We start from the raw sequence: 27,067 nt of genomic DNA, 5'->3' as shown, positions 1-27,067 counted from the left end.
TTGCTGCAGTGGGAGTACTAAGTTCTGATGAAGCCAAGTAGTCTTGGTTTCTGTTGGTAGGATTCTTGAGTTTCCCTTTCGCCATGTCTTGATTTTTGGTGTTAGATGTTCATAGTGTCTCTGACTAGAGCTTGTCCTGTCCATGCCGCCCTGTAAGTCCCCTGTGACTTGTGGGGCCTCTGCCTTCCGGCTGGCTGCTCTGGTCTTAGAAACTCACCAGAGAGAAAATGGCGGCTATCACCCAAGTCTCTGGGTTAAGGAGCTCCCTGGAGGTAGGCCCTCCTCTTGCAGGGAAGGGGCAGAGAAGGCCTCTGATCCACCTCTGTCACTTGGAAGCTGAGAGGATCCTGTCCCTGCTGCCCTGCAGCTCCCCTGGGAATCGTGGGGCCCGTGCCTCCCGGCTCACTGCTCCAGTCTTAGAAACTCACCAGAGAGAAAATGGCCCCCAACCAGTTTTTAAAATCTATTTGGAATGTTAAACATGATAAAAGTAGAAAAAAAAATCTCTTATGCAGTCCTCTATGAAAGGAAATTGTGACAACTTTCTGATTAGAGAGAAGCTGTTCTATCTCCAAGGAAGAATACTCAAAATAACTGCCTCAACATAACTGCTGCTTCATAGGATGAATTGGGTAGTGTTCCTTCTGTTTCTATTTTGTGGAATAGTTTGAAGAGTATTGATATTAGATCTTTTTGAAGGTCTGATAGAATTCTGCACTAAACTCATCTGGTCCTGGGTTTTGTTTTTTGTTTTGTTTTGTTTTGTTTTGTTTTTTGACTGCCTGTATTTCTTTAGGAGTTATGGGACAGTTTAGATGGTTTATCTGACTTTGATTTAACTTTGGTATTTGGTATCTGTCTAGAAAGTTGTCCATTTCATCCAGATTTTCCAGTTTTCTTGAATATAGGCTTTTGTAGTAGGATCTGATGATTTTTTGAATTTCCTCAGTTTCTGTTGTTCTATCTCCCTTTTCATTTCTGATTGTGTTAATTTGGATACTATGTCTATGCCCTCTGGTTAGTCTGGCTAAGGGTTCATCTATCTTGCTGATTTTCTCAAAGAACCAGCCCCTGGTCTTGTTGATTCTTTGTATAGTCCTTTTTGTTTCCACTTGGTTGATTTTAGCCTTGAGTTTAATTATCTCCTGCAGTCTACTCCTCTTGAGTGTATTTGCTTCTTTATGTTTTAGAGCTTTCAGGTGTGCTGTTAAGCTGCTAGTGAATGATCTCCAAGTTTCTTTTTAGAGGCACTCAGAATTATGAGTTTTCCTCTTAGGACTGCTTTCTCATTGTGTTGTAAAAGTTTGTGTATGCTTTGTCTTCATTTTCATTAAATTCTAAAGTCTTTAATTTCTTCCTTGACAGAGTTATCATTGTGTAGAGAGTTGTTTAGCTTCCATGTGTATGTGGACTTTCTGTTATTTTTGTTGCTATTGAAGATCAGACAGACTTAGTCCATGGTGATCTGATAGAATTCATGGGATTATTTCAATCTTCTTGTATCTGTTGAGGCCTTTTTTGTGAGAATGGTCAGTTTTGGAGAATGTATCGTGAGGTGCTGAGAGAAGAAGGTATATTCTTTTGTTTTAGGATGAAATGTTCTATAGATACCTGTTAAACCCATTTGGTTCATAACTTCTGTTAGTTTCACTGTGTCTCTGTTTTGTTTGTGTTTCCATGATCTGTCTATTGCTGAGAATGGGGTTTTGAAGTCTCTCACTATTATTGTGTGAGGTGCAATGTGTGCTTTGAGCTTTAGTAAAGTTTCATTTATGAATGTGGAACCCTTGCATTTGGAACATAGATGTTCACAATTGAGAGTTCTTCTTGGTAGATTTTTCCTTTGATGAGTCTGAAGTGCCATTCTTTATTCTTTTTGATAACTTTTAGTTGAAAGTTGATTTTATTCCATAGTAAAATGGCTACTCCAGCTTTTCCCTTGGCACCATTTGCTTGGAAAGTTTTTTCCAGCCCTTCATTCTGAGGTAGTGTCTTTCTTTGACAGTGAGATGCGTTTCTTGTATGCAGCAAAATGCTGTGTCCTGATTATGTATCCAGTCTGTTAATCTTTGTCTTTTTATTGTGAAATTGATTCCATTGATGTTAAGATATATTAGGGAATAGTGATTGTTATTTTTGATGTTATTTTTATGTTTGTGTGGCTATCTTCTTTTGCGTTTGTTGAAAGAAGATTGCTTTATTGCTTTTTTTCTAGGGTGTAGTTTCCCCTCCTGTGTTGGCGGTTTTCATCTATTATTATTTTGGGGCTGGATTTGTGGAAAGATTTTGTGTAAATTTGGTTTTGTCATAGAATATCTTGGTTTCTCCATCTGTGGTAATGGAGAGTTTTGCTGGGTATAGTAGTCTGGTCTAGCATTTGTGTTCTCTTAGGGTCTGCATGACATCTGCCCAGGATCTTCTAGTTTTCATAGTCTCTGAGAAGTCTGGTATAATTCTGATAGGTTTGCCTTTATATGTTACTTGAGCTTTTTCCCTTACTGCTTTTAATAATTTTTCTTTATTTTGTACATTTGGTGTTTTGACTATTATGTGATGGGAGGAATTTCTTTTCTGGTCCAATCTATTTGGAGTTCTATAGGCATCTTGTTATAGAAATTTTTTTCTATAATTTTGTTGAAGATATTTACTGGCCCTTTAAGTTGGGAATCCTCACTCTCTTCTATAACTATTATCTTTAGGTTTAGTCTTCTTATTGTGTTCTGGATTTCCTGGATGTTTTTGGTTAGGAGCTTTTTGCATTTTGCATTTTCTTTGACTATTGTGTCAATATTTTCTATGGTATCTTCTGCCCCTGAGATTCTCTCTTCTATCTCTTGTATTCTGTTGATGATGCTTGCATCTATGACTCCTGATCTCTTTCCTAGGTTTTTTGTTTCCAGAGTTGTTTCCTTTTGTGATTTCCTTATTGTTTCTAGTTCTTTTAGATCTTGGATGGTTTTGTTCTATTCCTACACCTGTTTGGTTGTGTTTTCCTATAATTCTTTAAGGACTTTTTGTGTTTCCTCTTTAAGGGCTTCTAGCTGTTTACCTGTGTTCTTCTGTATTTTTTTAAGGGAGTTATTATTTTTTTTCCCAAAAGATAGTTTATTTGGGAATTTTTTCAGTTGAAGTTCTCTTTTCCCAAATAATTCGTTACTATCAAGCTGACACAACACTAGCCAGCATTTGTGAAAACAACACAGTTTTAAGGGAGTTATTTATGTCCTTCTTAAAGTCCTCTATCATCATAATGGGAAGTGATTTTAAATCAGTCTTGCTTTCTGGTGTGTCGGATTATCCAGGGTTCACTGTGTTGGGAGAACTGGGTTCTGATGATGCTAAGTAGCTTTGGTTTCTGTTGCTTATGTTTTTGCCTTTGCCACTTGCCATCTGCTTATCTCTGATGTTAGCTAGCCTTGCTGTCTCTACTGTGGCTTGTCCCTGCTGCAAGCCTGAGTGTCAGTATTCCTTGGAGACCAGTTTTCTTTGGGTAGAATTTAGGTATGGAGAGCTGTGGCACAGGGTCAGCTCTGGGCCACAGAGGAAGGATCCTGTCCCAGGCTGCTCCTCTGTTCCTGTGTTCTGAGAACTCCAGGCAGGTTTCTTGGAGCAGAAGTGTTGGTCTTACCTGTGCTCACAGTTGTGTCTACACTCCTGGGAGAAGAGCTCTCTCCTGTTGGTATTTGGGTATTGAGCACTGTGGCACAGGATCAGCTTGGGTTGCTGATAGAAACTAAAGGCTATAATTTTAATCTCAAATTTAAAGAAATTGCAATGTTGTAGTATCTCCCTGTGATAATAGAGTATTAATATTTTCATTTTAAAACTCCCACAAGTCTCATGTTAAAAGTTAAGTTTCATTAAATGATTAAGTGTCAAATATATATGTATGTTTCTAATTATTTAAAAACACCACTGTCCTTTTTTTTCTTTAGGCTAGGTATTGCTCAAACAGTATCATATTCTGTAAGCACACCCACACATAGAAAATCGTAAAGACAGGAAATGCCCAAAAGATATGCTGTCCTTGGGTTATGGCCTATCCTTGTGGAGTATCTTTAGCTAACGTGCGTGCATGTGTGTGCATGTGTGTGTGGGGGGAGTGGAAACAGTTACTATTCACATACCCTAATAATAATAAATAATAATAATAATAGTAATAATAATGAAATAAAAAAGCATGAAGTGTTTGGGATGTAGATCAGTGGGAGAGTTTCTTGCAAGGTTGGCTTAACCATAAGCATCAAAAAGCAGCATAAGGAATGGACACCTTGACCAAAGATTTTTGTGTTTTATAACTTAGAATCAAATTCAAAAAGAATAAACCAAACTTTAAAAGGGATAAAGGCAATTATCCCAGGCCTTTTCTTCTAATGTCAGGTTCTCCTCTTAGGAATCATTAGGAAGCCCAAACAGCTTCAGAGCCTCAGCTTCTTGTCTTCTCTTCCATTTTTGTCATCACAGCCAAATGCCAGCAGAAACCTTTAAGAATGTGAAGTCTTAGTAAAGTTCTGGGACTCACACAGTTCATTCCAGTTTCTGTCTACATGCAAGCTGTGTTAATATGATCCCCTGATGTCAGTGCCAGCATTTTCATATTGTGGCTAAAACTGAGGTTTCCTCAGAGGCTTAAAATTTCTGTAAAGCACTTTCCACATAGTACCTCATCCATATCCTTGAATGTGGCCAAAGCACCTGTGCCCCCTTAGCAAATTTCACCATGGGGTTAAGATTGATACCGATGAAAGTAGAAGAATGGGCATAGAAATACTGTACAGCAAGTTCTGTGTAGCTGAGAATGTTGATATAACCTATAGTTGTTTGTCAGGGGAACTTGTCATTATCATTGTTCTAGGAAATATTGTTGACCTCAAACTCAAACACTGTCTCTGCTTTGGAATGGTGGGTCTTGGCATCAGTAAAGGTTACAACATCATCCTTGATGCCCATCTATGGTCTCCCCAATGGGGCTCCCACAGATATTAATGCTTTGTCTAAAGTTTAGTGTTAGTGCGTTTGTAGACCTCATATCTCACACAGGAATGTCTTTATCTCCACACACAGAGACGTAGGGATTACGGTTACTTGGATACCACGAAAATGGAATCATACTATCTTCATATCCCCTGTAGCTTTTTTCTTTGATCAGAAGGCCTTCCTTCAGCAAGAAGACCCTTGCAGTCTTGTCAAAGAATTCCAAGCTGAGTGAAACCCACCCTATCTCCAGGCTACATCCACTTTGGCAAGTACCTCTGTGGCTTCAGAAGAACTCCAGTGTCCACAGGGGACCACTGCTCCTTAAGCGCATGGCCTGTAGAGTGGGACCTATTGCGAAGGCTGCAGGGCCTAGTCACCAAATGCATTAGCAAACCATGTGAGTTGTAGAATTCTAAGATGTTACCCTTTGTAGTGATGTTGCTGTTGTTTATCATTCTGTTGTGTTTATACGAGTAGAGATAACACTCATGAGAACTGGGAAGAAGTTCATGCTCTGGTTGTAGTATATGGCTGTCCGTTGCGTTCTCCGAAGTTGAGATGGAAACTTGATTCTATCAGTTTCTAGTTTGTGACAGTAGGGCTTAGTGTTTGGTGTATTGTGACCACTTACCCCATCTTTCTTTACCTGCCTGTGTGTACTCCTTAATGGAACTGATATTCCATTTGTACATGTGCTTTGGATCTAGGATTTACTTTACTTTTATGTTATACTGATGAATTCTTGACCTTTTCAAACAAATTTGAGGTGTGAGAATACAATGGTGCTTCTTCAGGATTGGAGAAGGGACCCGAGAAAAGTCATAGCCTGATGTTTAGGGCAAATGAACTTTCCAGTGTCTCCTGAAGCAGTGTTAGGATCATGAATAGAGAGCTCTAATTTTAAAGCCATATTCTTGTTGTGTGTCGACATTTTGCTCACATTGTTGATTTTGGATATTTGATTATACCTTTGCTAATGCTTTTGTAATTAAAAGTTTCATATGTTTTAACATTTATTAGAAAGTTAGAGATACCTTTAACGTGGAATTATAAAATATGATTGTATTCCCATTGGAAGAGTTCCTGTGGAAAAAATTAAGCAAAAGCAATGCTTAATCACTGAACACAAACAAAATCAAAGAACATTTATATTGGTAATCATGAGCAATCACCTTTGTGTACGTTATACATACAGTCTTAGAGAGAGGAACAACATCCAGCTTCCTACATGTGCTCCATTTGGTAGCAGGCTTGAGCAGATGCATCATTACCTGCTGTGCCATCTTGCTGGTCCCAGTTCTGTGGGTTTTATATTGACTCTCTTTGATTTATTTTTTAAAAAAACTTTCTTTATTTGATATGCTCTTTAAGTTTGAAAAAAATCAAAATTAATAATTGTTTGCTTGGATTCAAATGGGAGTGGACTAGAAACTGGTTGGTTGGTGGATAGACTGCAGTGTGAGCACAGGTGTCCATGAGCGGGGGTGGGGGCTGCTTTGTGCATCATTTCAACTTGGTACTTTATTTTCCTTTCTTTCTTTTTGTTAAGTAAAGGTATAGAATTCATCTCTTGTTGGGCAAAAGTCCGGGCTTTCACTTGGATGCCTTTTATTGCACTTATTTATATAAAGATGACTTACATCTGTCTAAATTTTGCCTCTACTACTTAAAAAATGAATATCACAAATGGCAGGCAGTTTTTCTGAAATATTAAATGAGTGAGTTATTATACAAGTGTGTAATTCTAATACTCTACTGTTTTGTTACTTTCTCCTTTAGAATGTTTAACATTTTATAGTGAAATTATGAGTGTTTTCTTGTAAAAAAAAAGGCAAAAATATTATAAAATATTATAAATGTTTTTAGTTGTCCAGGGCTATTATTGACTTAAATATGTCTAGGTTTTCATGGTTGAGAGCTACAGATAATTAGCTTTTTCTTCTTTAACAAAGAAAGCAGATGGAGCTGCATGTAGTTCATTGCCTTCTCTGTCATCATAACAATACTATATGTATTGAATGCAGTTCCTTAAGTTCAGTAAGCTGCCTACATTTCATATAAGAGGAGTGGCAAATAAAGCTTGCACATATTTGCATGGAGAAAGGGTACAGTGATTGACAGAAACTTTCTCTCTGTAAGAAAGAGCAGTGCTATGCAGCTCAAAAGGGGGCCAGACATATAACTTTTAAAACCATAGAACAGAGTCATAAAACTGAATTTGGGAAGGGATTGTCACTTGGTGTATTTAGGGATCACTGGTTCCTTGGCTCTAGGTAAAGGGCACAGAAGGACAGTCTTACCTGACTGATGCACATGAAGAAATTTCAAGTATATTAAAAGTATATTACATGTAAGTATATTGTAGCTTAAGATTGATCCAAATTCTAGGTTAAATTATGATTTTATAGTACTCAGTAACTGAACATTTTCCTTGTCTGCAACTGAGTCATTTAACGGAGCAGAGGCATCTATTTGATGAAGGATTTTAGGGCCATGCATTGAGCTACTTTCCAGTGAAAATACCCATTTTCCCAATGTAATTAATATTGTTTCTGGAAAGATAATCATATATAGTTGGTAGTTTCTGCTGGTAACAGTAGCTAAGTGATCATGTTTGAAAAAATTCAAAATTGCCTATTCTTTTTGGTTGCTGTGAAACATGTAGGATATGCAGGTGAGAAGACAGCTGTTGTATAAATCTCTCTGTTGAGGTAAGGATGTTGGCCTTTATAGCATATCATAGCCATATTATTGGACAATCTCTGTGTCTGAGGTAGGCAAGGAAACCGAGTGTCCCTATGTACTGGCAGCCTCTACTGGCCAGTCTGAAGTGTAGCATTGACTTCTTTTCATTGCAGTATTTTTTTTTTTTTTTAAATTTTAACTTTCATGATTGTTGTTTTTTGAAAGATTGCTTCATTTATTGGATATCTTCATTTATATTTGTTAGAAAGGCTATTCATTTAACATTTTCTTCAAAACATATCATAGATGGGTGGATATTTTTAGACTCTTAGGAAAAAGTCATAAGTAGAACTCTGTTTCAGAAATATTTCTAAATAGGAAAGCAGACTCATAAGAATAAATTTTGAAATAATTTCTACATTGAAAATCTTTATCTGCAATCCAGAAATGAGTCACTTACATGTGCTGACAAATAACCCTGATCCCCTGAAGGGAAAGCTTTAATTCAGTGATAAGTTTGATTAAATATACATTTAATATTTTAGATTTATATAAAACCAATTACTTTAGGTGTTTTTAGGAAGTGGGCATACATTTTACTGTGTTTTATGAATGCGAATAACTGACAAATGGAAGGAAGTGGATTTTAGAGTTTTAGATCTAGAGAATTACAGGAAGCTGTAATAAAAGCCCAAGGATAGCAGTAAATTTTAGGCTGGTTTAATTTTTCTAAGAGAAGAGACTGCTGTGCTATTTGATGTAATAACTTTGCGTTTATGAAATAATTGGATTATAATAAAAAACCTTCCCTAAGAAATTAGGTCTATTTTTGATATTTTGGTTCTGTCAGGTTCTTTGATAATCTCTACTTAACTCTGAATATCATTGCATTTTTTATAAAAGATATCCTGTAACGTTCTTTTATATGACTTCTTGTTTCATCCTTTGAGCTATTGCCCATTTTTTAAATACTGCAGTAGAATGCTAGATTTACATTCTTCATGTTTGCTGACTTCTAATTCAGACCTTATAAGTTGGACATACATGTTTCATAAAGCATTGCTTTTATTATGTTACATATTGAATAGAACCTAGCAACCTATTTTTTGCTTGCTTCAGAAGTGGAAAAACAATTGAGTAGTTTGCCAGTGGAGAGAAAGGGAAAAAAATACTGTACTAGGGTTAGAAAAATGTAGAGTTTGTTCCTAGTTCTGCTTATATGGCTATAACAAGCAAACCCCTACTAGTCCTGTTTCCTACTTCATAAAGAGTATTTGTTGTAAAAATTATTTTTTAAATGTATGTGAGTATACTGTTGCTTTCTTCAGACACACCAAAAGAGGGCATCGGATCCCATTACAGATGGTTGTCATTTTTTCCTAGGAGTTTATAATCTTGTTCTTAGAAGTATTTTGTGTTTGTGTGTTAACTATTATATATGATGTTAGGCAACATTACTCTATACCACATTATGGGTGGGTTTCCAGTTGTTTCAGGACCATTTCAAGATTAGTTTTACTTACCTTAGCCCTTTGCATTTTCATATTTAAATGTGAAAACTAATGAGTTAAGTTTCTTGTGGTAATAGCACTCCACCCTAGGTTCTCATATATACTAGGCAGTACTCTATGACCGAGCCTACCATATAACCCTTTTTTATGCTTTACCTTTAGACAGAGTTGCTAAGTTGTCCAGACTGGCTTTGAACTCATTCTGTAGCCCAAGCAGGCCTCCGATTGGTAAGCCTCTTGCTTCACCTTCATGAGTGACTGTCATTATAGGCCTATGCCACCAAGCCTAGTTTCATGTAAAAATTTTTAAGTCTATTATAATTTCCATTTATAATAGATATGTTTCCTTTTCACAGGATGGTATACAATGACCCTGGAAAATGATGTATTTCTTGATTTACTAAGATATTCCTTTGTGTGTCTCACTGTTTTAAAAATTTTAATACTGAGTTATATATTTTAATAAAAGTTTATCCTGTCGTATTTTGTATACTGAATGGTATATATTAACGGACTTATGGATGTAATCATGTGTACTCAATATTTTGTCTTCTCTTTTGTTTCATTATTCTTGACAGCTTTATATCACTACCATGCCATTTTTATCGCTGTAACTTTGAAATATAGCTTGAAATCTGGAATGACACACACAGCATTGTTCTTTTTGCTCAGGATTTCTATGTATGTATGTATTATGTATATATGTATGTATGCACATATATATACACACATACACCATACACACACTCGCAGGCTGAAGTTATCTATCTTTCTATCTGTCTGTCCATCCATCCATCCATCCCTCCGTCCACTTTGCTGAAATGTTGACTATTTCCAGACTTTGGTGGACTTTTGGGGTCTATTGTACATAGTGTTATAATATCTACAAATAGGAACAATTTGATTCTTTTCTGTTTGTATCACTTTATTTCCATTCTCTTGTCATCGCTCTAGTTAGTGCTTCAAGCACTGTGTTCAAAATCAGTGGGGAGAGTGGACAGCCCTGTCTTGTTTTGATTTTTAACAGCATTGCTTCAACTGTTTCCATATCTTTTTATCATATCTATCCCTTATTATATTTTGAGATGTGTTACCTCTACTTTCTCTAGAAATTTTCTCTTGAAGGCATGTTGGATCTTGCCAGGCCTTTTAGTATCTGCTGTGGTGATAATATAGTTGTTTTTGAATTGTTTAAGTCCACTTATCTGGTTTAGTACATCTATTGACTAACAAATGTTGAACTGTCCTAACATCTCTATGATCAAGCAGCTTGATTGAGGTGGCTGATATTTTTGACATATGCTTGCATTTGGCATAGAAGTATTTTACTGAGGATATTTGCCTTCATGTTCATAGTAGTTATTGGTCTGTAGTTTTCTTTTGTTGTGTCTTTTCCTGGTTTGGATATTAGAGTAGTTTGGAAGAGCTGCTTCTGTTTTTTTTTGTTTGTTTGTTTGTTTGTTTAAATAATTTAAGCAATATTGGTTGTAGATATTTAAGAATCTCATAGACTTATGCTGGGAGTCTGTCAAGGCCTCTTGCTTTCAGTCAGAAGGATTTTCCCTATGTTTTGATCTCCATATATTTTTTTTTTGTGTTGGGGGGGATCTGTCTGTTTAAGTTGTTGGTCACTTCTTTAGTTTATCTTTTGTGGTTTGGATTAATATAAAGACTTGTCCAGTTCTCTTCTAATTTATTGGAATACAGTCTTACAAAGAATTCTCTTGTAATTTCTGAGTGTTTTTTTCTATCTATTGTAGTGTTTTCTTGTTCACCACTGATTTGTTTATTTGGGTTTTTCCTCCATTTTTTTTGGTTAACTGGTTCAAGGGTCTATCCATCGTCTTTATCTTTAAGGAATCAGCTTTTAATTTTCTTTGTTTCTATTTCATTAATCTGTACTTGGATTTTTATTATTTCTTCCTATCTACTAAACATTCCTGTTTGGTTTATTCTTGTTCGTCCATTTAGGAAGTGCTCTATTCTTATAGAGCTTGGAGTGCTTTGCTTCAGGTTTTTCTGGCTTTAAAAGTTTCTATTGAGAAATTATTGTTACTCTGATTGGTTTCCATACCCATGTGACTTGTGGGTTTTGTCTTGTAGCTTTCAGCTCCTTCTCTGTTCTGTATTTTTAGTGTTCTAACTTTAGTATGCTGTGGAGAGTTTCTTTCCTAATCTTATTTATTTGGTATGCTTGTGACATTGCATGAGTATATCTTCTTAATTTGGGTAAATTTTCTTCTGTGATCCCAATGAAAGCCTGTGACTTGTGATCCTCCTTCTTATATCCTTATAATTTGATAATTTGACATTTTGATGTCTTTCCAAAGTACCTGCACGTTTGTTTGTATACTTTAATTTTTTTCATATTCTTGCTTGTGTGGTTCAGCCCCTTGTTATCTTTAACTACAGATATTCTGTCTTCTACTTAATCCAATGTACCTGTAAAGCTTTCTCCTGCATTTTCTAATTGGCTTGTTGAGGTTTTCAGTCATCTTCATTTTACCATTACTTTTCTATGCTCATATTATTCATTTATTTTTTTATTGAATTGTTTTCAAATCCTGAATTGTCTTCCTCATTCAGCCAGTCTGTGTTGTCTTGGACGTCACTCAGGTGTTCATCATTATTCTTCCCATTGAGCTGATTTTATCTCATTTAACTCTGAGTTCTTAATGAAGTTAATGATTGGACTTTTAAATTCTTGGGTTCATCTGGGTAATTCTTATTGCAAACATTTCTGTAGAATCAGTGGATTTGGAACATAATGTCTCGGCCTCTCATATTGTTTATGGTTTTACATTGAGACCTGGACAGTTTTTAGTCATGTGTCTGATGTTACATTCTAGGATAACTCTGTTGAGTGGAGGTTTGTTTTTGTTCTTGTTGTGCCCCAATCTTGGTTAATTGTAGATCAGTTATGAAAAGGTAGTAGGTCAGTCTTTACATACTCAGGGTCGATTTTCAATTAGTGGTGTGGGTCAATCCAGTCCATTGTTAAGTATGAAAGCATGGCAATGTATATAAGGCTGGATCTGCTTGGGCTGGTGTGCAGATTTTGCTACACATGCTCCACCCATGGGTGGGCTGGGTGGGATTTGGGGCTCTTATCAGACTAGGTCTACCTATAGGATTTGTGACTAAGGCTAGGCCCGAGAGTTGGAGATAACATGGGGAGGTGAGGTTTCATGGACTCAGTAGGCTGGGATAGGACATAGGATGTGTGACTGGGGAATGAGGCAGGTGCAGTAGATTCCACATGACTCATGTTTAGTGTCCATGATCTAGGCTAAATTTTGTTGTTTGGAAAGATGCAGGCAGGGTAGGGTCCAGGAAACTCATCATTATATTGAAGCCCGAGAAGTGAGGTCCATGATGCTCTTGGAGAGTGGATACTGCCTAGGTTCAGGCAGGCTTTTCAGATGGAGCTAGTGCACACACAGGATATGTGACCCAGCCCAAGCCTGGAAGCTGGGAAAGGTGCAGGTAGGATAATGTCCTCAGGACTCACCAAATGGAGCAAGAGTCACAGGACGTGCTCCTGTGGTAGGGTTGGAGGTTGAGAAGGGGTTGATTGTTTATATTATTGTATAACAAGTTTAAAAATTCCCTCTTTGTAGGCATGGTGGCTCATGCTTTTAATCTTAACACTTATAATGCATAGGTAGATCTCTGTGAATTGGAGGCCAGCCTGGTCTATATAGGACAACCAGCGCTATGTAGAGAGACCCTGTCTCAAAAAACTATAAGCAAACAAACCAAAAAATTTCCCTTAGTCCTGTTCATATTTTTACCTAGTAGAAAACTGTCTTCGAGGCAAGGTTTAGGTCAGCTGACTAAGTGCCTACCATGCATATGACCTGGGTTTGATGCTATGTTCTATATACTGTACTTAGGTAATGTGAGTGATGCAATTGCAGCACTTGGGAGTCGAAGCAGGAGGATCAGAAGTTCAGGGTCACCCTTAGCTACATGGCAAGTTTGAGTTCAGTAGAAACAGACAAACAAAACAAAACCCTATGGTTAAAACTACTTTAAATAATACAATTATTGAGAAGACTTTTTAGATGTATTTCAGTTGTTAGTCAAATTTGGACTTGACCTTGTGGGATGGGTTTTACATGTTAATGTACATCTCCAAAGTACATTTTATGAATTTTTGAATAAGGCTGATGAATGCTATTTTTTGACTGAGATAATGTTTGTTAAAGATCTTATGGAGAGTTATAAATTTGAATTAAGAGAATAAAAATAGTAAACTGTATTCAATAATAAAATATGCTGGTGAAATGAAAACACTTTGTTGCTCTTAATATACTATTAAAAGTATTAGAATTTCAGCTTTACCATGAGATTTGTAACATTTGTTACTTGTATTTTGTTTATGGCTTATTGAGAATCTGATTCTTCCTTTTGGAGAAGCTTTGTATCTTATTAATCTTTTTGCATATTCTTGCTTTGATAAATATTGAGTATTATTTATTAGGATAACAAATATCTAAAATTATGTGAAAATTTTAAATTGCACAAAATGAGATCTCATAAGGCGCTTAAACAGATCCTTTCTTCCTTTTCCTTTATAATAGGCATGAACTTGAATTTTTCTCTCCTGTTTAAATTTGGTAATGTTCTCTTTGAAGTGGATACCACCTACATAATGATATAACATGAATCAGTACCTGTAACTAAATCATTACATGCATTGTGGATACTTTGCTTGGCTACATTTTATGATGTATCTCACGCCATGAGCTGCATTTACATTTCTTTACTATATGGAATGACTTTAAAAGCCATGGAACAAATTACTCTCTTAATGGCAGCCATGGGGGTGCTACTAGAATGCATATTTTAAATAAATAATAAAGAAAAAGGAAAAAGAAAGAAATTGTACATCTCAGCTGGATGTTATAACTAAAACGCTGGATTTGATAAATTTTGATAACCTGTCATCTTATAACCTGTTGTCTTAAGGAAAAGTCATCTGTGAGAACCTTCAGTGATTAAAACCAGACTGTGATGGGATTTTGAAGGACACATAGCTCTTTGTTGTACATACAGTACACGTAGGCTCTGTGTTAGGAAACTGAATGATCATAAGCCTCCTTCATTTCTCACCGTAGAAACAAATATGTATCCTTGAGAGTGGTGAGGAGTTAGAAGAACCTTAGAGCTTGTTGCGGTACAGATTGTGTACGGCTTGTAATTAGTATATCCTAATGGAATTGGTGATGCAAAGAACTGTTTGGGAATTTTATCATAGTCCCTACTATCCTCCCGAAGCATGCCTTTGGGAAGGAAGGTAAGAAGTTAATTCTAAGAATCTGTGAAATCCTGCCTCACCAGAAGGTATAGAAATAAAATGACTAAATGATACAGATAACACTTTATCAAGATTTTAGTTTATCAATATCAAGTTTAATGCTGAGAACACTAAGGTTAAGCATTAAAAAATTTATTTTCTGGTTTTCCAAAATGTGTTTCTAACATGTTTATCTGATGAATCCATCAGATTTAGAGATACTGGAGAACATTAGGATGATGATTGCAGAATGCTTTCCTAGCAATGTCATTTCTATTATGTGACACAGATAGCAAATTCGTTAGTTTCATTCCATCTATTGAGGCACAACAGTGCTTTTTCTCTTGTGAAATAATTGAGTCTACCACTTAATTTGATTTGTATCTCATTATAAGAAAACTTTGAATTTTGATATGAAAAATTAGTGTGATATAATTCAATTTTGTAGCCTTCTACCTTCTTGAAGGCTTTTAGCCTGTGCCTTCCATCATCTGGTTAGTCACATCCTTTGTAACAAAGCTGGCAAATTTTTGCTTTCACACCAGGGATAAGAGAAGGCAAAGTGAGATCCCAAGTTGGAGTCACTTGAACCACTGTTTTAAAATTAAAATCCCATTTTAATAGAGTCCTTTCCTTCAGTCTTGTCAATGAGTGGTTATTTAATAATGATAATCATAATGTTGATAACGAGTATATCACTGAGTGCTGAGTCACCACATGTGAAGGCTGGGGAAGCAGACTCCCATCTGATTGCTGAAGGACAGATGAAAACCAGGAAGACAGGACTAACTGCCTGATCCTCACATGTGTGCCAATGGCAGAGCAAGGTTAGAGAAATAAGCAGTGATAGCCATGTCATGTATAACATCTTCATTGGCTTTATTATATTTTATCCTTGTATTTACATCTGATGGAAACTACTGTCTTTGCAAATGGCGAGGGCCCAGGAGTTGTGACAGTTGTTTTTCAGCCCTCTGTCCTGATACCTTCTTCCATCAGCAAGGCCTTGTTCTTGGACCTGCTGTGTGTGTGTCTTCCTGATTCACACATGTGATTGGGGTAGAAATAATATCTATTTATCTAAATACAAAGCCTTTGGTGAAATTCTTATGATTCTAAGAATAGACCCTCTTTTGTATAGGGTAAGAGACGCCTCCCAGAAGACTTGTCTAAACTATAGATGAGGAAATTGGTTATTAAAATTAAATAAATGTTTGCAGTGAAAGAAAAACTCATTGAACACTCTGGCTCGCTATCCTATTGTTGTGCAGGTGACCTTCCATTTAGACTGTGTGAAGAGTCCCATAGTTGGCGTGGTTTAAAATGGACAGAACTGCTGCAAGTATGTAAGGGAGATGGCGTAGAAGGGCCGAAGTAGTGGCGACCTCTCCCTCCCCTTCCTTCCTCCTCCTTATACACTTGCAGAAAGCTATATAGATGGTTTGCACTTCTTATAGATCAATTCTCTGTACCTGCTGTTATTACAGACTTCTCTAGCTGTGACTTAGGTGAGCAAGCTGCTTTGGACCACATTTTTCTCCAGAAGGATGGTACTATATAGACCATACTCCAGGAAGAGACAGGGACATTGCATCTGCATACACTATGTAGACCATACTCCAGGAAGAGGCAGGGACATTGCATCTGCATACACTAGAGTATATAAGTAAATTATTTTAAATACTTCCACAAAAGGGATTTATCTTTTCTATCTTTTTCAGTTACTTATTTATATAAGTTCACTTTTGTAGATTGTTAAGTAATCAACCGCCAATTCTGTATATTTAAAATTATTCCCATTTTGCTCATGAAGAACTCTTTAACTTGTCTTCTAGGTATCACCGATATACTCTTGTTATTGTAATTATTATTGACAACTTCCTTTTTTCCCTGATACTAGAGAATAAATCAGTGTTCATGTGAACATTTCCTAACCCGCTTCTATAATCAGCCATTTCTCCAAGGAGCCCTGGTTTCTTTTACTGAAAACTAACACTGGAAGCCAAAAACCGGTGCCAGATGTAATTGCAGAGCTCTAAATCCAAATGTTGAGCCATTGTTACAGGTAATACTAAATTAGGTCATTGTAATAATTAAGTTTTTCTGAAATGTAAAATTTGCCTTAATTAAATGAAGTAACACTAAGATTTTTTTAAATGAAAAATTCCAGAAAACTTATTACATCTTTCTGTTAGTTTTTATTAAATGTCAGTTTATTTAATATGTCTTTTTGTGTATGTGTTCTTGAACAGAAAATCTTAGGCAAAAAACTTAAAACATTGTAATTTGAAACGAATTGGGATTAGCTCTATGCTGTTGAAGAGACTTTATGCTCCATTAGGATAATTAACAGGTATAAACTCTGGAAAAGTATATCTGTGGAATAATATTTTATTTTATATTGCTAATCATTTAAAATTTTATATTTAACAGAGGATTGAGAATATTTTACTGAGGAAAGAAGAAAATGATTAAGAGAGACCTGATGACCTTTCAACAATTTAAAACTCTGAATGGCTCCTACGTAGTTTTTATTGTTCTAAACAATATCTGTATAGATTTTTGCCTTCTGATGTTGGCATTGAGAGTCTAACCTGGGAGTTTATACACAGATCAGGTAACTTTTTAGGGACTTTGGCGTAACCTATGTGCTTGACTTTGTAATCTTGTAATACCAGTGGACAGTTGTGAAAGCCACTTTTTATTTTGCAATACCTCGCGGGCATATATTCTCTCTTATCCTTTGGTATATACCATTTCATCAAAAAGACTGAATTTGTAAAGCTTATCAATGTAAGCTGTAGAATTATAATACCCCATGCATAGGCACAAATGAAAGAAACAAATAAATAAATAAATAAAAGAATCAGATATATTGTCTTGATCTATATTTAAACTTTGTATGGAGTTTAACTCCAAAGAGTGGTCTTTTTAAATTAAGTGTAGGTAGACAAGTATTAAATAAGCTGAGAGATTACCATTATAATTCATAAGAAACAGCATGTGAGGAAAAGAAGCAGCAGGGGAAAGAAGTTGTAGTAAAGAGGCAGGGGTCAGTGTGTAAGGAACTGTTACAAGTTCATAGGAACGTGTGAGTGAAAGGGGGAGAGGGAATCCTGTAGTGAGAACAGACAGAGCAGTTTATCAGGGTGTGGAGAGAAAAGCGGTACAGTTGTCTGTTGACACTAACCAAGGTTTCCAGAGAAAACATGGCAACCTGAGTGTGAGTATTCATGATTGATCAATAAATCTTGAGTGGATGTACCTAAAGTCTAGAATATGGCCTTTATTGAACCATTGATACTGTTAGGAGTTTCTGCATTTAGTCATTTAAGGGAAACATATATTATAGTGGCTGTTAGGTTTAGATCATTTGTATTCGGTTGAAAATGTCCAATGCACAGTGGGTTCAAATTATGCAGTGTATTGTGGTGTTTAATTCTTACATCAACTTTTAACTCTTACATATTTATATCAAGGAATGGGGCACAGGGGGGTGGAAAACACAATGCCAAACACATCTGAACTAATGAGAGATAAAACCAGGGTACCATGTTTAGTTTCAGAGTAGTTTGGTAATCAAGACAGAAAATCAACTAGCTAAGCATAGGTGTAGAGTCTTTGGGTCTGAGACAACTTTTTATATTGTTAGGGATTTCTTTATTTAGTTGTTTAAGGGAAACATTTATTATTGTGATGGTTATGTTTAGTTGATATATTCTGTTGAAAATTTGGACTTTGAACATCAGCTGTGTCTCCTGAGTGAGGACCTCAGAATGTATAGGAGGTTTGTAGTGATAGCTGATGGAGAGGATACAGATGAAGTTCCTTAGGCTGTCTAGCTAGTCACCACTCCTTTGAATCGGGGTCCTTTGCTCAGATCCTAGAAAGAGTTTGGGGACTCTTCTTAGACTCTAAAAAACTGGTTGTTAGAACATTAGTCCATTCATAAAGAGGAAAAAAAGAGTGACTAAAATCACTAAATTTTAAGGTAATTAAAAAAACCCCAGCATGTTTACATTTGCAGAGTAAACCTCAAGAGCACATTAATTATATGACTGCAGTTCTTGAAGTTAAGTGGGCTCAGTGAGGGGAAAGCACATGATTTAATCTGCCTTTATTCCTGGCTAAATCTCTAGGCTAGCCATTTTTTCCTTTTAATAAAAATCCTTGTGGTTCCTTTTCTTCCCATTAGCTCATAGTTGAGAGCTCTGTTAAGTTGTCTGTGAGACAGCATGTATTACACTGGCCTGATTAAAATTGTTCACAAGAGATCAAGCAGACAAGGGACTTTTAGCATAATTAAAAAAGGACGGCAGCCTTTAAAGATAAGATTTCAGAGATTTTTGAAATTTATATCTACCTGTTGGGAAGTAGTTTATGTAATTAGATTCTGGTTCTCTTATGAAGCCTTCTTAATTTATGCATGGTATCTGTTTATGGAATAGTATCTGCTTGTACAGGACGTAGGAAAGCTACTTAGGGGAGTCTGCTCTGGAAAGAATAAAATGTTTCCTTGGAAAGATCACAAAGTGATACGTTAAAAAATCATTTACCTTCTGTGGTAACCTGTTTATTTATGAAGGAAACTCAGTAGTGAAGTTCAAGATAAAAATGGAAGAATTAAAGCAAGTTGCATAGCCCATGTTCTAAGGCTCCTGTGAGAATATTCTACCAGCTTTTGGGAGGCAGTCTTCTTTGTTTGGTGGGTTTCTTAGCTCAGGCTCTTATTTTTGTTGTCTTATCAGTTACCTACTTTTACATTACTGAGCTCTGAAATTACTCAGTTATTCCCACTTTACTATCATGTTTCAAGAAAGTGATTATATTTAAAGTGGGTTAGAGTTGTTTCTTCCTCTGTCCCTCAGAAGCTATGCCCCCTGCTGCTCACTGTGTGCAGGTCTTTACTTCCGAAGGCTTCCCCTTCCCTTTGTGTTTTGAAAAAGGCATTTTAATTTTTCTTCCGAATGGAGTCCTTGTAGCATAATCAAAATGTTACTGCTGTTACAAGACAGCATTTCAGAGAAAAATTACTAATGTGTGAACTGTTTTTTTTTTTTTTTTTTGGTCTACTTCCACACTTAAGGCATTGGTTCCACACTAAATGCTTCTATCATGAGAAACCTCCTTGGGGAAGGCCTTTCCATCCATGGGGAATGGAGAAGAGTGCTGTCTTACACAGAAGATCGCCTCAGAACATATTTAGTACACTGAAATAACAGTTCTATTTGCTAAGAACAGATGAATTTTGTACTTTTAACTTCTACTGTATTGCTAATTATAGCATACAGCAGCAGTGTCCAACAAGAACCAATGCTGTTTCCAAATCAGGTGTGGGTAAGAGAACAAGAAGACTGGAGATGCCCCCAAACCAGAGTGCAGTACGGACTACTCCAGATATATTTGGGATGATTTAAGGAAACCAATGAAACATCCTTTGGCCAGGCACAAGAATATTTTGATTTAAACCCACAAAGAACTGAAGAGGAAGGAGCCTAGAATTTCAATGAAGGGAGTTTTTTTCTTCCTAGTTTTGTGATGTTTCATTATCTAGCAGAAGAAAGTACTAAACAAGGTTGTGTCTTGAAACAGTATGATCTCTGAATAGTTTTATTTGTAGGAGGAGGTCATGAAAAGGTTTCTCTCGGGCTTCTTCTTGACAGGCAATCAGAGGAGTTCACAGATCTCCTCATTTCTAACCATTTTAAAGAGTTGAAGTTTTTTGCATCAAATTATATATTGCTTTTACTTTTGATTAAATAAACTGCTTTAACAGATTGTACAATCACGTAGCTCAGGTAAAAATAGTTGCTTCAATTAAGATATACTGAGATGAAATCCTACAGAATTGATATGTAGCTGTGTTATTATGATTTTGCTAACTAGTTTATCTCTGCTATGTACTACACATACCGTCTTCACCTCGCCCTGTAACTTTAGACACTGGTTGGCACGACCCTTTGTTCATCATTGTACTGTAGAAAGTTAACAGGCACTAAAAGAACTGAACATGAATCAGTAACAGTTTTGTAAAAGTAACAATTCAGATGAGATTATAGCAAATATTTTTAGGGGAATGATCATCAGTGATTTCTGTCTTTAGTGAACCAGGAAGCATTCAAATATTAATTTGTGGAGCCAGAAAGACTTGACTGCTAGAGCCTTCCCTATATTGTGATCTCCCTTAACATTCCCTAACCTGATGTTCATCTATAAAATGGAAATAATAGTTATCTCAAGTGTTATAAAGTTTATGTGTACAATAGATTGCCTGCTCAAATTTCCAGGCCTACATAATAACTGGTAGGCATTTATTATTATTATTATTATTATTATTATTATTATTATTATTATTATTAAATTCTTATGTGTTGCAAGATTTTCTCTGTCCAGTCACATTAGGGCAGTGGCAGGCCTGTGATTGAACAGGAAAAGGGAGGCGGAGCAAGGAGTTTGGGGGACAGAGCTAGAGGTGTGGGGAGTGAGGGGAGAGAAGAACCAGAATGGAGGTGGACATGGTTGTATCTAAAGGTTAGAATAATTGGGCTAAAGTTTTATCATTATCAGTTGAGTCTGAAATTATTGTATTGGCATCTTGTAAAATGTGATATTATTAATACATAAATCTAATTGGTTAACTATAAGCTTAAGAATCTTAATTATACCGGGTAATTAGGTATTGAGATGGCTAATCAGGGGTGTGTGGGGCAAAGCATGGAAGCTAGAGCTGGTAGGCTAAGAGACCATGTGAGTGAGATCACTTGTTGGGGGTGAGGGTAGGGATAGGGGTAGGGGTCGGGGGGGGGTGGGTGGATGGGGCTAGACCCAGAGAGTTGGAGGTGACAGCAGGAGTGAGGGAGCATGGACTGGCCCCGCTGAGAGTTGGCAGGTTCTTGTTTTAATATTTCCTGCAAGGCTTATGTGCTTAACCTTGTGTAATAAATAGAAATTTGTAATACAAACAAAATACTAAATGCATAAAACCAAATCTTTAAAGCCTTCTTTACTGGTCTTCTTAGGTGAGCAACAGCCCAACTGCCCGTTAATGTATTAAATTTCATATACTCCTGTATCTTTAAAACCATGTGGAATGCATAGACAGTTCCACTTGTCCATTTATTTTGGTAATGCAGCTAATACAATGCCCTTTTGATGTATCTTCTATGAGTATTAATTAACTTATAATGTCACATAAGACACATCCAATCAGTATTTCTTCTACTGTGTCTAAAGATATCATGACATTTCTGAAGCTTCTGATTTACAGGCTCAAAATATTTCTACATTTTCTAGATTTTCTGAGTACTGATTTTAAAACAGCATTTAAGGGTTATTTTATATATTATAAACTGTACCTATTTAACATTGGTTGTTTGTTGGGGGGGGTGATGCAGTATCTTTTTGCAATATGATGACTGTAATCATGTAAACAAAATAGCAATACATTGTTGTCCTTAAGTTTTCCCTGGCTCCTTTTCTGGCCTCTTTCTTCTGACTGTCCCTCTCTCAGAAACCCAGTTCCACTCCCACTCCTGCGGTTTACCTGTTCCCTGTCACTAGATTTGCATAAATTTCTTTGAGATTTATAGAAATTAAATCATGTGTTATATATTCATTATGCCTGGCTTCTTTCATTCAAAATAAGGCTTCTCATCCATGTTTTGCTTTAACTTTGCCATAACTCTTTTTTTTTAAAATGGTGAGTTGTATTATACAAATATGTCAAAGTTATTTTATCCATAGATAAATAGCAGATGCTAATAGCAACATGAGCATAAAATGATTAGTAATCCAGTTACTAAGTAACTGGTGAAAATTGCTATGACCTTTAATATTTTTTTGTTTGATTTTGAGTAAATATTTAGAAATATTATGGTTAAATTGAATGACAAGTCTACGTTTACATTTTTAAGAAGCTCCTAAACTGCTTTTTAAGTGTACTAATTACCTATTTCAGTCAATATTGGAAGAGTTTCACTTCCTCTACACCTTGCCTCTACACCTCGCAAGTCTTCTCAGTTTTAGTCAGTTGTGTAATGCGCTCCAGCTGTTGTATGATAGTGTGTCGTCCTTGTAGCTGAGAGTGCTGCGCATGAGTTTGTGCATTCTTCCCATCCTATTCTTGTGTTTTCCCTGGGAGTTGTTCAAATATTTGCCAAGTTTTAACCAGATTGTTAGTTTTTGAGAGTTCTCTGTATATTATAAGCATAAGTCCTTTATTAGATGTCATGCTCTCCATTTTTTTGGTTTGCTTATTTATTTATTTTTGTTTAGTTTTCCCATTTCCATAAAGTGCCTTTCAGAGCACATAGTAGGTTTTTTCATTTGATGCAGTCAGATTTACTGATTTTTATCTCTTATGTTCTGTTGCTATCATTTTGGCAAACTAAACATCATATGTAATTTCTTATATTCAGAAGGATTTGTAGTTTTGCTTTTTACACTTTAATTTGTAACCCATTATTATAATAAGCTTTTTACTTTAGAATAATTTTAGACCTGCAAAGTTGCTAAGGTAGCACAGAGAGTCCCTGTATGCCCCTCCCCTACTTTCTCCTATTATTAACGCCTTACATAATCCCAGGGAGTTTATCAAGACTAAGCACTGAATTGTTCATTACAATTAACTTCAGCCTTTATTTGGATTTCACCAATGTTTCTGCTAAAGCTGTTCTTCCTTTCCTGGGTTCAGTTCTAACATTTCCCTAATCTGCTCTGAAATATGATAGTTTCTTAATTTGTTCATTGTTCTGTGGTTTTCATGACTCTGAAATTTTTGAGTATTATTGACCATGCATTAGATAGAATATCCTTTAAGATGGGTTTGCATGATGCTTTCTTCATAATTCAAATGAGATTTGAGAAGTACCCATTGACAGAGTCAGCAGGACAAATGCCTGGAATGCTAAGATTTGGAAAATAGAAGCAGCAGGAGTTTGAGCCCAGTATGTATGATACTGAGACTCTACTTACCCCCCCCCCCCCATATAACAATAGGCCCTTATCATCATACACATTGAATTGTCATTGGAGCTGGTGTGTGTGTGTGCACAAGTGTGTGTGGTGTGTTTGTGTGAGTGCATGCATGCTTGTTGGGGGGGGGGGTGAGAGAGGAGAGAGATGGGGACCAGGGAAATTAGTATGCTTTGTCACTCTTGTTGTTTATTCCTGATTACCTGAGTATAAAGTTAATTTAGTCTATATTATGCTCTTTGGAGGTAAGTCACTATCTTCCAGGAGGAAAGGGAATGAAGAGGTTCTTATGGAATGTGTAGAGAAGCATCCACATACATTATTTGAAACTCTGTAAAGAAAGATTCATCTCTTCTTCCTTGTTTATTATGTCAGTGTAAAACCATTCATATTTATTTTATACACTACATCATATTCATGTTCTATGTTAGCCATTTATGTTATTACCCAACTTGTTCTAGCTTAAGGCAGTGGGATCCCTTTTAGATGGCTCTATGACTCCCTTAACTTACTAGCCTCTTTTATTTAGTGATTTGATGATTGCTTTGCATTCTGACATTATATGATAACTAAGGATTTCTGTTTTCTGTTTTTTGTCCTTTTAATAATTTCTTAATGGATCCCTGGTTCCCGCTTCTTGAGCATGCTCTCCACACTGGGTGGTTAGCTGGCTAGCTGCTACTGGTATTATATATCTTGGTTCTCTTGACAGAGTCAGAAAGTAACTTTTCTATTCCAATATTTGTAGTTATGTCTGCCACTGTGCATTTGTGAAGTTTTTTCTTGTTTGTTTAATTGAGAAATCATACTTAAGTCTTTGATTCTAATTTGCTACACAGTAATTTGTCTTAGCATAATTGATTATCTTTAATGTTGATTTCCAGTAGTGATAGGAACAGCCTCAATTATCCATTTCCCATGGGCTTTGAAACTCATTATCAGCCTTAGAATTGTTAATATGTAGCATGAAATCCTTTTTGGGTTAATTTTTGTATGCAGAATAAGGTACTATCAAAGTTTATTTTGTCAAACAATATTTTTATTTGAGAATTTCACACACACACACACACATATATACTCACATATCAGTTTTAAAAATTATATATATCCAGGTTGAACATTATTTATTAAAGACTATTTTTACTCCATATTCTGCCTTAGTATCTTTTTTGAAAATAGATTGCCCATTTTTCTGTGGGTTAATTTTGAAATTCTTTTTTGTGTTTGTTTATTTTTGTAGTAGATTGTCTTAATTATTGCTGACTTATAAAATATCTTTAAATCATGTAGTGGTAGTCTATTTTCTTTTTCCCATGAAGTTGTTTTGGCTAGTCTATCTTCTGTATTTCCAAGTGGAATTTTAAATTAGCATACTAATACCTATTCACAAAAGCTTATGGATAGCCCAGCTTGATGGCTGATGTCTGTAATCCCAGGTGTGGTAAGAGGATCAGAAGTTGAAAATCATTTTTGGTTACACAGTGAATTGAGGACCGCTTGAGCTACTTGAGATCTTGCCTAAAAGAAAACAGAACAAAAAGCCACAAGTAAATTAAAAAGCTTACAGAGATAAGGATTTGGATTCAATGAATATTTTAAATTTCTTTTATTTTGGATATTATATTAAATTATATTATTTTCCCATTCCCTTTCCTCCAAACACTCCCCATAAATCACTCCTCAGTTGCTTTCAAATTCCTGGCCTCTCTTTTTCCTTAATTCATATCCATTCATATAATATACTGGCTCATTTTTACTATTACAGTTACCCTTTGTAATACCTCTTTAACATCTGTAATAGAACCTCTCTTACTTGCTTGACCCTGCCCCCATTCCACAAATGGAAAACAACAACAACAACAACAAAAGCAACAACCAAACCAGGAATATTTGTCTGTCTAAGGTTATTTCACTTAATGTCATAATTTCTAGGCCCATTTATTTTCCTGCAAACAACATAATTTGAGTTCATAAAGTACTGAAAGTCTTAAATGTATACACATCACATTATCTTTATCTGATAATTTGTTGATGGACATCTGTGTTGTTTCTGTTACTTATCCTTTGTAGATTGGGCTCTGATAAACATGGGTACACAAAAATCTATTCGTTCACTAATTTTGAATCTTTTGGGTATATACGCAGAAGTAGAATAGCTGAATGATGTATTAGTGATATTTTTTTTAAAAAAACATACTAATTTCCACAATGTCTGCACTTATTTGCGTTCCTCCTAACAATGGATAAATGCTTTTTACCTGTGCTTTCCCAGCAGCATCTCTCCCACCCCCTTCTTGACAATAGCTATTCTGACAGAGGTCAGTTGGAATCTCAGTGTAGTTTTCATTGGTTTTCTCTGATTGATAAGATTGTTTAAGCATTTTAAAAATGATTTTATTTGCCACTTGTAGCTCATTTGAGAGGTGTCTGTTTAATTCATTTGGCCAGTTATTGGTTGTATTAGATTATTTGCTTAAGGTGTTTAATGTTTTGACTTTTCTATTATTGTCGATATTGGTCTGCCTTCCCTGTAGGCTCTTTCTGAACATCAGTATTTTTTTTCTTTCATTGTATTTCAGAAGCTGTTTAAGTTGGTGATTTCTCATTTGTCAAATCATGCTAACTTATATTCAGGAAATCATTTCCCATGCCTGGTGGTGATGCACCTTCATTCTTGTTACACCCTTGTCTTTTGATCATCAGCATAAACGGCTTCATAGAGTGCGACAGTAGACATGGTAGACATTAGTTCTTTTTAAGTGTGTGGTAGAATCAAGAGCAAATCTGTCTATTCTTGGGGTTTCCTTTGCTTATTTATAAATAAATTTGAGCTTTCCAAGAAATTAATCTACATTGTCAAACTTAATGACATAAAGTCTTTCTAATATAACTATGCTATATATAGATTCTATAGCAATATATTCTATCAGTTCTGAAATTGCTCATTTATATCTTTAATTTCTGTTTAGTTTGTTTTAGAGGGTTATTTATTTATTTATTAACTGATCAGTTTTAGATCAGTTTAGAGAAATTTTACTGATCTTTTAAATGAATGAATTGCTCCCTCCTCTGAAAATCTACTTTGATCCATTTTCTTTTCAGTTGATTTTTTCACTTGAAATCTTCACTTGATTTTTTGTTTGTTTGTTTGTTTGTTTGTTTCTTGTTTTGTGGGGTTCAGGCTGAAGCCAATCAGACTTGCATTCTTAGTGTAGATATTTAGTGCCACAAATCTCCCTGTAAATATTGTTTCGGTGACACTTATATTAATATGGCACGTTTTCCTTTTCATTCTTTTAAAAATGTCTCTAATTCCACTTTTGATTTTTTTGACCTTTTGACAATTTAGAAATATATTTTCAGCTTAAGTATTTTGTGGGTTCCCAAAGACCTCTGTTAGTGTCTTTTAATTTAGGTGATTGTTAGTAGAAACTATGCTCTATGTTGTTTTAGACATTTTTAAATTTGAGACATACTTCATGGTGATGATAATATATATCTTTGTTTTTTAAAGATTTATTTATTTATTATATGTAAGTACACTGTAGCTATCTTCAGACACACCAGAAGTGGGCATCCGATCTCATTACAGATGGTTGTGAGCCACCATGTGGTTGCT

The 27,067-nt window shown here is 35.7% G+C and overlaps 2 protein-coding genes across 11 annotated transcripts in view; one reads left to right on the top strand and one right to left on the bottom strand.

Annotated features, from left to right (window-relative positions):
- Rfx3 (regulatory factor X3) overlaps positions 1-27,067 on the top strand; it is a 246,388-nt gene that overhangs the window by 51,372 nt on the left and 167,949 nt on the right. Inside the window, exon 1 of one of the 10 annotated variants that reach the window (XM_031390028.1) lies at positions 9,380-9,401. The exons of 8 other annotated variants lie outside the window; for them this stretch is intronic. The gene's annotated coding sequence lies outside the window, so the exon portion shown is untranslated. Of the gene's footprint in view, positions 1-9,379; positions 9,402-16,381; positions 17,093-27,067 lie in introns of those variants that run through there. One more of the 10 variants, XM_031390029.1, reaches the window with a different exon arrangement.
- Positions 4,390-9,438, bottom strand: Thoc3 (THO complex 3). The gene is given in 6 exon segments (XM_031390900.1): positions 4,390-4,436; positions 4,439-4,546; positions 4,549-4,707; positions 4,710-4,951; positions 4,953-5,217; positions 9,330-9,438. Coding segments are annotated over 6 exon segments (930 nt in total).

Source organism: Mastomys coucha, unplaced genomic scaffold (assembly GCF_008632895.1).
Source record: "Mastomys coucha isolate ucsf_1 unplaced genomic scaffold, UCSF_Mcou_1 pScaffold21, whole genome shotgun sequence".
In the NCBI taxonomy this organism is placed as follows: Eukaryota; Metazoa; Chordata; class Mammalia; order Rodentia; family Muridae; genus Mastomys; species Mastomys coucha.
This window is presented reverse-complemented; position numbering and strand designations above follow the sequence as displayed.